Source organism: Apodemus sylvaticus, chromosome 11 (assembly GCF_947179515.1).
Source record: "Apodemus sylvaticus chromosome 11, mApoSyl1.1, whole genome shotgun sequence".
NCBI lineage: Eukaryota > Metazoa > Chordata > Mammalia > Rodentia > Muridae > Apodemus > Apodemus sylvaticus.
Window position 1 is genome coordinate 43,852,057 of NC_067482.1, and position 12,172 is coordinate 43,864,228.

The 12,172-nt window shown below is 45.0% G+C and overlaps 1 protein-coding gene across 11 annotated transcripts in view; it reads left to right on the forward strand.

Moving 5' to 3' along the window:
• The window catches only part of Apbb2 (amyloid beta precursor protein binding family B member 2), a 314,642-nt gene that overhangs the window by 160,458 nt on the left and 142,012 nt on the right, over window positions 1–12,172 (forward strand). For all 11 annotated transcript variants that reach the window (XM_052199529.1, XM_052199528.1, XM_052199523.1 and 8 more), the window contains one exon: window positions 4,178–4,993. In XM_052199529.1, the coding sequence (XP_052055489.1) occupies window positions 4,178–4,993 (816 nt within the window). The remainder of the gene's footprint in view (window positions 1–4,177; window positions 4,994–12,172) is intronic.

Genomic DNA, 12,172 nt, shown 5'->3' on the forward strand with positions numbered 1-12,172 from the left:
TCACAGAAACAACCAGAGCAGAGCTTTGGCTGGGTCTCCTGGGTCTCCCATTCTGAAGCATGGAGTTGCGAGGTTCAGTAGGCTGGCCTGTGAGGACCAGCCATGTTTGAGAGGGAAGTAATAGCAGCCAGCTCTGTCACCAAACATCCACCTGCAGCTCTGTTAGTCTCTTTCCTGCTCCAGTGTCATGGCAGACTTCAGTAAGAACTTCCTCGAGCTGAGACCAAAGAAGCAAGACAGATTGACCTAGGTATTAGATTGAAGGGCTTCATTTAAGTCCTGCTCAGCTTCTGTGTGGGGGTAAAGCTGAGATAATGACCACTGATCCCCGTTTCCAGAAAAAAAAATGAATCGTCTGTTAACTGAACAGTAGTAACGGGCTACCTGGACTTTTCTTTAAGATGGTAGATGTTAAGACAGGCTCTCACCGTAAGCCAGCCCGGATTGAGTCTCACCATATAGATCACACTGCTCACAAAGTCATGACGAGACAATCCTCCTGCCTCATCCCTTGAAGTGTTGGATTGTGGGCATGTTCCATCACAGTTGGCTGAAATTTTATTTCTTGATACGTTAGTGAAACAGTGTTTCATTCTTTGTCTTATTTACTACTTAAACTACAGGCACCTCTTGTTATATACTGCTGTGCTGGTTGCGGACACCACAGCCTGGTAGGGAAATAGAGCAGGGCAGAGATGAACATTTGAAACCAGGTGAGTAGAGAGATTATAAGAAGCTGAAATTATAGTGTGAGAGAAGACATGGCAGCCCTTCATTTCTACAGACAGCGAATATCCATTTTCCTCCAAACTTACTAAGTGTACTAGAGATGTTTTCATAAAGACACAGGGACTTGAGGCCAGGAGCCCTGGAGTCTCCCTGGAGCAGGGAGAGATCTTTACAAAGAGGCAGTGTGGACTTTGCTGATGGGGAAGGAGGCCAAGAACGTGTTCAGTCAGAGCATGGCTCGCTTCTGGCCTTGGCGTATCAGGTGTGCACAGTCCATTCTTCCAGACCTTTGGCCCTCTGACTGCAGTGCTCCTGGGCCTGGGCGATGCCTAAGAACCATCCACAGAACACTGCACCCTCACAGTCCTCGTCCTGTCTAAAGGCTTCCAAATCTCTGGGGTTCTTTTAGGAACACTTCTTTGTCCCTTTGTTTCTTGTACTTTTAATTCTGTGACCTTTTCTTCCCCCAATTCCTTGCTTTCTTATAACTTTGTCCCACCCCGGATCCCAGAGGCCATTCCCTCTGTGTGTATCTCCTTCTCCCTCCCTCCTCATGCATGCACCCTTGCTAGGGAAGGCCCACTGTGCCCATCTCTTCTCTTGTCACCTGGGCTGAACTTATTAGCAAATGCTGTTCTATATTGCCAGCCCTCCCTCTCAATGAAACACAACCAAGAGTTCCATTGCTTCCTGGAACCCACCCGGTTCTTCATGACACGTCTTACAGGTCACTTTCTACCCACTGGTGTCCTTGCTCTGGGGCTGATAAGGTGGAAGACAACGTATTGTTTAGGTCACTGGATTCAGCTCTGTCTTGCCCCTAAGTCCTGTGGCTGGTGAGCACCTACCTCCCCATCAGTATGTCCTGGTCAAGAGGAGCAGGATGAGAACTAGAAGGCAGCCAGACTTTAAGTGACCTTTCAACCCCCCTTCTGTCCTCTCGTCATTGCCTTGACTGCCCTGTTGCAGCAACCTTTGGAATTTTCTGGCTGCTTCCCTATAATGAAGCCCTTGTAGATCCAACTTCTTAGTCTGTTTCTTACCTCCTCACTCTCCTCCATGTGTCTGCAGTCAGAATTATTTCTACCCCCTAGAACTCGAAGACACAGAAATGAGGGGAGGAGTGCAGGTGTATTGTTAAGCACTATGCTGGGATCCCTGCCAGTGTTGGTCAGAATTCTCTATCAACCAGGCATATTGAGCCCCATTTTTTTAGAGAACTAACTCGTCCTAGACTCAGTGTGCAAGAAGCCTTGTCAGATCATTAGCGTTCACCCCACTGACCTTGGGGTCCGTGACCTTAGCTTCATCACCTCTCACTTTGGGAACCTCTTTCCTATAGCCTCATACTTTCCAGAACTTTGGTAACCTTAAGCTATTTCATGATCTGTCCTACCCGATGCACTAAGTCCCAGAAGCAGTCCTCCACCTCTAGGGCTTAGCCTGTGTGTTTAGTTCTAAGGCTAGCCCTTCTGTTTTGCCTGTGAGTGGGTTGGGGTAGGCAATCAGTTGAGGAAGTACAAGAGGAGGCATATTTTCAGAGACACCTTCCAACTTCTGAATATTGATAGTTTATAAGGAATTCTTAAGCTGTCCCTAAACATTTTTGGTTATGAGTGAAAGTAGTCTTAGAGTGTTTTCCTAATAACATTGTCAGGGTGCAATGCCTAACATTATAAAACAGCTTCATAGAAACTGCTGCCACACCTTTTGAGAAACTACCTAGCTTCCACTTTCTTGTAATATTCCTGTAAATAACCAAGAGTATAAAAGTAACTATCTAGGCCATAGATAAGTCTTGAGGAAAACTTTATGTGAGTCCGTAGTCTGTCATTGTGGTGGTGCACGCCTGTAATCCCAGCACTCTGGAAGGCAGAGGCAAGTGGATTTCTGAGTTCAAGGCTAGCCTGGTCTACAAAGTGAGTTCCAGGACAGCCAGGGCTAAACAGAGAAACCCTGTCTCGGAAAAACAAAAACAAAAACAAACACCAAAATTAAAAAAAAAAAAATGTAAAAACTAATCCAATAGAATAGTGTTTAAAAGGAAAAAACTCTGTGATTTTTTTTTTATTACTTTAAAACAAGACACCAGAGCTCAGGATTGAAATGCTGCCTAAGTAAGCAGTGATATTTATCAATAATAGCCTTAAAGGAGAGGACCCAAAGTCTGACCACTGGGCATTACAGCCCTTAACTGTCTCATGGGCCATGTGCGCATCTGTTATAACGGAATGCCTGCAGTGAATGGGTATTTCTAGAAGCTGTGATGGCTCTTTCTAAAATGGCCAGCCCTGTGCATTTTGATGATACGAAGATTCCTCTCAGCTTCCCACCAAAGGGAAGTTCTTGCCCATACCTCCGTGAGGATCCAGGACAGGGGGAGGGAGCAGCCAGAACACAATTACAAGAACGGAAGAAGCTGTGCTTGGTCCCTCTGCTGCTGCTGTGGAGATCATGTAGGTCTCGATAGCCAAGAATCAGATAAGGAGGAAGCCATCGCTCCCAGACAGCAGCCTAAGAATCCTTTCTTTCTTCCCAGCAGGAGACATATGAAATAAATCTCTGGCGGTACAAAGCGCGTTTGAGATAAACGCAACTGTCAGTTCGTTTCCTAGGCATTGTTTGCAAGGGCACATGATGACTGCCAACAGCCAAGCCAGTTTTCTTTTAACTCAGGAAAATACATTCAGACTCCTAGGGGGCTCTAACATGTTGCCTATAGCCCAGGGCTGCATCTTGAGTAGTAGTTTTGTTTGTGTGTGCATGTGTGAATGCACACATATACTTGTTTCTGTTCTTGAGAAATGAAGCTGTTTATTCAAAGCTTTTTTTTCTTTATTCTTCAAGTAGTAGCACTATGCCCATATCAAAGATGCTCACAAAGTTGTTAGCACATGCTAATGGAAATTTGATTTTCTAGGTATTCACAATACAATCTCAAACCTAAGTGGGCAGAATCATCATTAAACAATGACCTTTTGGGCTAATTAAGAATCCTGAAGCTCAAAAAGAATGTCAGAGCAATTTTGTTGTTGATGGTGATGTTACCAAAAGGAACTATAGTTCCTTAAAACTGAAGATGTGAGGTTGCGGTTTGCAAAGAGGATAGTGTTCAAAGTTGTGACGATTAAAGACTGCTGGCCAGACGAAAATGCTCAAACACAAATGTGGAAAATCAAGTTCTTTATGCTAAGTAAAATGTAGACCGTTCAACTTCTTAACTTCTGGGTAAATTAACTTTTAGATTTCCACAATAAAGCCTTTCTTTGCCTCTGTTTAACATAGGAATCTATTATGAAATAAAATGGGTCATTTCTATAAGAAAGTCTCATGTGACAGAAGCGTTTGTTCTTACAGTCTTCTGTTAGAAGTGGTCACTTACACTGTACGCTAAGGTATTTGGTCATGACCTGTGCCTTACAACCAATTTCCTTTCTGTTCCCCACAGCTGACTCAGGTGTTGGCACCTTGGCAGTGTTTATGGCCAGCAGCGGAACCACAGACATTGCGAATCGGAACAGCCCAGCCACACCACCGAATACCCTCAATCTCCGTTCCTCCCACAATGAACTATTAAATGCAGAGATCAAACACTCAGATGCCAAGAACAGCACGCCCCCCAAATGCAGGAAAAAATATGCACTGACTAATATTCAGGCGGCCATGGGCCTCTCGGATCCAGCCGTACAGCCTCTGCTGGGAAACGCCTCTGCCAACATCAAGCTGGTTAAAAATGGGGAGAACCAGCTCCGCAAGGCTGCAGAACAGGGACAGCAGGACCCCAACAAGAACCTCAGTCCCGCAGCCGTCATCAACTTAACCTCTGAGAAGCTGGAGGTTAGAGATCTCCACCCACAGGAGTCCTCAGGCTGTGAGATTTTGCCCTCTCAGCCCAGGAGAACTAAGAGCTTTCTCAATTACTATGCAGACCTGGAAACCTCAGCTAGAGAGCTAGGGCAGAACCTGGGCCCTTGCCAGGGGGTTGGAGAGGAGAAAGCCCAGCCAGTCCCAGGCCAGGCCCCAGGAGTCATTGGGAATGGTGACTTGCTGCCACAGAAACCAAACAAACCCCAGTCCAGCCCAGAGGATGGCCAAGTAGCCACAGTATCATCCAGCCCAGAGACCAAGAAAGACCACCCTAAAACAGGAGCCAAAACTGACTGCGCCCTCCATCGAATCCAGAACCTGGCACCAAGTGACGAGGAATCTAGCTGGACGACGCTGTCCCAAGACAGTGCTTCCCCCAGCTCCCCAGATGAAACAGGTACCCCTGGGAACAGGACAACCCCACCTGGTCTCGCCATTGGTGTTTTTAACTGGAGGTGGAGGTAATCTCTCCTGGCTAAAAATAGCTGTCTCAGTAGAGGAGCACATGAGTGAAGTCAGGCTGTGTGTGGAAACTGTCATTAGGTTTTTCAAGCACACTGTAGGTTGGCTTCATTTCGGGTCATCTGTAAGTTGTTCTGGTACACATTTTCGTCAAAGAAGTAGCTATTGGTTGTAAGTATGGCAAATTGTCATCGCTGATATACACATTTGCCTGCTAGTGCTTGGGAGACTTGGTCTTGGGTGTTCTGACTAGAAGCATCAAGTTTTGTTAAATGCAATAATAAAAGAAAAAAAAGTAGTTACCAAGAGTAGGTTGTAATTTAACTAAAAGAACCAATTATTTTGAAATTCTTAGAAGTTTCTCATATTCAAGCCTCTGAAAATTTATAAAGTTCAGAACATTAAAAGTCAGGTCTTTAAAGACATTTTCTTTTTGACCTTTACTGGGGAATATTTTATTAGCCTGTTCCAGCAAGATTTGGAAGTGAAAAGTGATACTTAAAAGTTCGGGATTTTTAAGTCATTTTGGTGATTCTGCTGTCAGTCCTTCTGTCGGTCTGAGGCTGTTTGTCAGGACTGGGTGGCAGCATTGAAAAGAGTCCTGAAACTCTTTCACCTCATGTTCTCAGAGTTCCCACTCAACCAATCAGAAAACTGTAAGCTCAGGAGCTCTTTATGCTGAATGAATTCAGTGTAAATAACATCCACACATGTGGCCCAACATCTGCACTGGAAGCTCACAGAGTCAGGTAGGCCAGATGGCACGCCAGGGAGTGAAATGACATTTTCCAACAGGTTAGGCAGAGAAGGCACAAGAAGTGAATTTTAAAAAGAGGAGAGAGTTAATTGACTTGTTCAGAAGAGGAAGGAAAAAGGAGTGGTTTGAAGTGCCCCTAAACCCTGGTTCTTTCTGCGTTATATTTCATAGGCCTGCTGGGACTGGCTCTGGCAGTAGCGAGGCTGAGCAAGTTAGTTCATCTTTTCATTGTTTGGCCCTACACACAGTCACAGTCATAATCATGTTTAGTGACGTCATTGCGCTCACAGTGCTCTGTGACTTTTTACCCGGTTAGAGAAGTCCGTCCTGTACCTGATGGACAGTATCAGCTGCTAGTGGTTGATTCTGTTCAGACTGGTTCTTGAACATCCAGCCAGACTCAAGACCTTTCTGTGATTGTCACAGCCTTTCTGCTGCTCTTGCAAGCATGCTATGTCTGCTGCAGTTCAACTTAAATGAACTAGAAAATGGCGATTGAAGAGTTGAGGCCTGTCACCTACAGCTTTTCCTAGTGATGATCACCTCTTAGGGAGAGTATTTCCTCTAGAAAACATTTTAGGCATGTGGCTACATTTGTAATCATTTTTTTCTTAATTTATCAACTTTTAGAGAGCTAGGGCAGGACCTCTTAGAAATATAAATAATGTATATAATGACATAATCTACACGATACAGATGACCTTGCATAGCTATTGGTTCCACAGCTGTGGATTGAAAATATTTGGGTTGAAAAATCACAGCTTTGCTGTACTTGCTCGGACTCTTCTGGTCATTGTTTCCTAACATAGTAGGTTAATAATTCACGTATGTACATCACATTGCTACACAAAGCCTCTAATCTTGGTGTCCATGGGGTCCTAGAACCAGTTTCCCTGCAGACACCAAGAGATAAACTGTACATAAGTAATACTTGAGGTGGGGTGGGCACTACGATGGGGATTTTAAATTCCCCACAGAAATACATAAATACTAATGATTAAAGCTGGATTATTGTTACAAGGGTTTGTTGTTCTGTTCTTAAAATTTTGTTTTTAAAAATTCCATGTAAGAAGTTGAAGCAAAATATCTTCAGATTAGACAGCCGATGCTTTGCTTTTAAAGAATGTGCTTTATGTGTGCACTGGCGAGCTAGCTCAGAGGTACCCGTTTGCTCATCGTACACAAGGCTCTTTGTGTTTGGTCCTCAGCATAGCAAAAAGTACAGGAGAGAGGGAGGTAGTTTGGATTCAGCCCGTTTTTCTATTCTAGTGACCTTTTCTCTGGTTTTGTTGTAGTTAGTTGTTATTTGTTTGTTTGGTTGGTTTTGTATATTTATTTATTTATTATTTATGTGTGTACACAAGTATATAGATTCGTGTTGCAGGCCACAGTGCCTGCATGGAGAGGAGAGGACAGTTGGTAGGAGTCATTTCTCTCTTCCATCAGGTCTGGGCATTGAACTCAGATCCTCTGGCTTGGCAGTAAGCATCTTTACTTGCTGAGCCATCTGCTGGCCGTCTGCTGCTGGCTGGCTTGCTTATTTAATTATTTAGAAACAGGGTCTCTTGCTGAGCCTTGTCTTCACATTGGCTAGATTGGATGTTCTGTGGGCTCCAGGAATCTGCCTGCCCCTCACCCCAGTGTGCCATCAGACCCTGCTCCTCACCCCAGTGTGCCATCAGACCCCTCACCCCAGTGTTCCATCAGACCCTGCCCCTCACCCCAGTGTGCCATCAGACCCCTCACCCCAGTGTTCCATCAGACCCTGCTCCTCACCCCAGTGTGCCATCAGACCCTGCTCCTCACCCCAGTGTGCCATCAGACCCTGCTCCTCACCCCAGTGTGCCATCAGACCCTGTTCTTCACCCCAGTGTGCCATCAGACCCTGCTCTTCACCCCAGTGTGCCATCAGACCCTGCTCCTCACCCCAGTGTGCCATCAGACCCCTCACCCCAGTGTGCCATCAGACCCTGCTCCTCACCCCAGTGTGCCATCAGACCCTGTTCTTCACCCCAGTGTGCCATCAGACCCTGTTCTTCACCCCAGTGTGCCATCAGACCCTGCCCCTCACCCCAGTGTGCCATCAGACCCTGCTTTTTACTTGGGTTCTATGGCTCTGAACTTACGTCCTTGTGTAGTACAACAAATGCTTTCCCCACCAAGCATCTCCCCAGCTCCAGCTTCAGACTCTTAGTTTATGTGCTGAGCTGCCATGGACAAGTTCAGTGGGGTATTTTCAAGGTTACCTCATCAAGGTATCCTTAGCATAATTCTGCCTTTTGTGTATTGACTGTGTCAGTCAAGAAGAACCTGTCATGAAGGCCATATTTAAACCTTATCTCCCCTATTTGTGACACCTGAAATGTGTCTGTCATCTCTTTGTCAAGAGGATGTGGTGGGGCTTTTGTGCTCTAAAGTCTACACATTTGCCCCATGCCATCTTCCATTGCAGGCTTAGCTCAGTACTAGGCCTGTAGTGTCGGTGGATTGACGGTTTCTGACCTGGTGAGAAGATGTTTGGTTTTCACTCTCACAGTTGGTTTTAGAGACCCTTCAATACAGTGAGAGACAGGGAGGACTCTAACATCAGGTGTTCTGACTTCAGCACTGTATGGTGGCTCTGTATGAGTTACTTACAGGAGATACTTTACATCAGAGGGATTCAGAAGAATGTGTTAGCTGTTATTCAAGATTATGTCAAACAAACAAACAATGAAGAAAGTATTATAAGCCAAGGCCGGAGCGCTGACTAAGCAATTAGAGCCCCGACTGTTCTTCCAGAGGACCCTGGCTCGGTCCCCAGCACCTACATAGACATTCACAGCTGTCTGTAATACCACTTGCAAGTGACTTGTTGCCCTTTTCTGGCTGGCCGCCGTGGGCACTGTGTGCACATGTGTATAGAAGTAAACACAGGCAAAACTCCCATACACTTTTTTTTTTTAAAGTAAATGACCTTCTTAAGAACCATAAATCAGGCTGGAGAAATGGCTCAGCAATTAAGAGCACTGGCTGCTCTTCCAGAGGTCCTGAGTTCAATTCCCAGCAACCACATGGTAGTTCACAGCCATCTGTGATGGGATCCAATGCCCTCTTCTTGTGTGTCTGAAGACAGCTACAGTGTACTCATGTACATACATACATACATACAAACATACATATACACACATACACACATGCACATGCATACTTACACACATGCACATATATACACACATGCACATACATATATATACATACATATATACATACATATACACATGCACATGCATACATAAATACATACATACATACATACATACATACATACATACATACATTTATCTTTAAAAAAAGAACTATAAACCAAGCTTGTGCTTTCCTTCAAAATAGGCACATTGGGATCCTGACCCCCACTTTACCAGGCAGGCTCTCGTGTCTCAGTCTAGTGCTATTAATAATTTGGGGAACCCTCTTAGAACTGCCTTAGAGCCAGTTTGTAGACTCCTCCTGAAGTGAACACACACTCTCTTCTGTAAGAGCTTCTAGACGTGAACCAGAAACAGTGAAATAGAGCAACTCTCCAGCATCATTGTGTCTCCACCTCACATTTGAGGAAGCCATACTGCTAGTGTTTAAAACAATCACAAGTTTAAGTGAAGAATTGCATGTTTCTCTTGTAAAAGCAAAATTAGTATCTGTTTTATACGGTCCGTTCACTCAAGATAATAATGATAAATGTGAATACTTCCTGTTGTAAGAAAACAAAAAGTGTCAGTGAATATGGCCACTAACATGCAGTCCCCTAGCTGTGTGAAAAGTGCATTGGCATAGTGGTTTGGTTTGTGTTCCGTGCACAGGCGTCACAGTGGTATGTGTTTTATCACTAAGTCACAATAGAGTTGTCTTTAGATCTTGAGCTGCGCTTTGGAGAGCCTAGGAAAAAATAGAAGAGCCTCTTCCGTACCTTAGGGCATCCTTTCTGAGTTTGAGTGCTGTTTAGAAAACAAATGCATCGCCCAACCCTGGGACTGACCACTCCATATTCTCCTTGCCTTCTGAATTGTCCCCTCCAGCTTTGCAGTGACATTGTTGCTTGATCAATCATGTGTCCAATATGTCGCTGCCTTCTCCTCCTTGCTGTTTGCAAAAAAGAAAAGCATCTCCGCCATTACTGGGCTTTTAACAAGTCTTTGGGAAAGTTAGTGTGCCTTGATGACCCTGGTTCTAGGACAAAGGATTGCATTGTCTGGGTCTTTGAAAGTGAGGGCTTTGGTTAGAACTCTGTCATATGTCTGTTTCCCTCTGTGGCACCAGGTAGATAGGATGAGTCAGATAAGTACATGGTGCTCAGGTTCTGTAGTCTGTCTGCAAATTGTTTGGCATTCTGTTAGGCGCCTCATTCAGACTCTTCCAGGACACGAAGTTGTGACTTAAGATGTATATGAGTCTCAACTGGTTTGGGAAACATAAAATATGGATATCGGTTCCTGTCCCATGTGCTCTCGACCCCCACCCCACAACAAGCCTTGCACAAGCTAAGCCACTATCTCTACAGCGAAACTGTAGCTGCAGCCTGACATGGAACATACAGAATAGCTGTTTCAACCCACTACCAAGGTGCATGAAGCCGGATGCACGCTGAGCCAGCAGAGCCCAGGGGATGTGGCTGTGGTTGCGTATTCCATTAGCTTATACAGAGCGTGGGCTCCAGAGTCAGCTTCTCTCCGTCCTTTTCCAGATATCCCGCACGCAGGGCTGAAGCATGGGGCCATCACAGCTTTTGCATAGACTTGCTGTTAAAGATGAAAAGGGAGTGTATAGAAAGAGGTCTTGGACTAGGGTGCAGGAGAGACAAAGGTTTATCTAATATAAATTCTGTTATCGATGGCCTTTATCAGTACAGTGGTGGGCTATAATAGTTAAAGTTACCTTGTGACTATTTTTAAATTGTCTATTTATGTGTATGTGTGTATGTGTGGGCGAATGTGCACACTGGGGGTGTGGTGGGGTGGGGCTGCCAGTGGAGGCCAGAAGAGAATATTGGATACCCTGGAGTTGTAAACTGCCTGATGTGGGTGCTGGGAACTGAGCTAGCTTCCTCAGCAAGAGCATCACTATTAACTCTTAACCACTGGGCTTTAGCCTCCAAAAGTTTACTTTTTAAATTGTGAATTACCTGTATAGCCAGCTGATCTTAGTCAAGACTTTGTAAACCTGAAAGGCATCAGTACATCTTGGTCTGTGTGTTATCAGTACCTGGAATGCAGGTGAGCTTGGTACATAAGCCATGATAAATCAAATAAAAATGGAGGTCATCTGCATATCCCCAAATAACCTTAGTGTACTGAATGGGCCATTTGATGTCAAGTTTTTAACCAATATCTGATTTCCGTATGGTCTATATATTTTATAACTTAACTGACCACTGCCTCCTACTGACTGATAACGGAATGACTAAGGAAAGTGTGTCCAGTCCTGCTCTTGTCAAACATAGGTGAGTGTGCTGGCATTTGAAGCTAGGTCTTTGGACACATTGTTCAGAACTTCCATTGCCCCATACTCTTGGGATTTGTATGTAAAATGTATCCCCAAGGCTAGATACTTCTGACTTTGTCCTGCTCACTGGATGCTGAGTAGTCATCAAAAGAATCTGGATAATGCAATTTCTATCTTAGTGGATATGGTCATGCCTATAGGCAATTAAGCTTTGACTCAAAGGCTGTCACCTCTGTGAGACATTTAGGAGGTCCAGCCTCTGGATCCCAGCCCCCAGCATTTCCAGGTGTGTTACCACACTCTTCCTGTTAATGACTGCCTAGCTCTCACATTGCCTCTTAGACTCAAACTCCATGAAAGCAAGAGACAGGCCTCCACTGTGCATGCATGAGGCTCTCCCGAGGCACCTCACAGTGCACTGGAAGAGGCTCCATATGTTAATACCTATTTGCATGTTGGATGGCTGTGGCTGGCTCATGACAGTTGTGCTTACTCTCTGAGGTTTACCATTATGTGCATCCACAGGACAGGGGAGCACAGCCTGTGTAACAGAATTGTTGAGAGCACATGGGCAACATTATTATCTTGGAGGCTCCAGGAAGAATGATTTTGGAATCAGTACCTTGATCCACCACAGCCTTCCTATCAGGGCTGATAGGGCTATCAGTCAGAGCAGTCAGAGCCAAGGACAGGAGCCTTTGCTTGTCACCTTTTGCCTAGACTCTTAAAGCTAATATCCTGCCCTGGGACAAAGAAGAACTCATTTGCATGCATAGTCTTTGGTTTTGTCATTGTGAATAGTCAGGTGGAGGCCGTAGCCAGGCATAAATCTAATCTGTCAACGGGGCCACCAGCACTGCAGTGTGTCAGCTGTGGAGA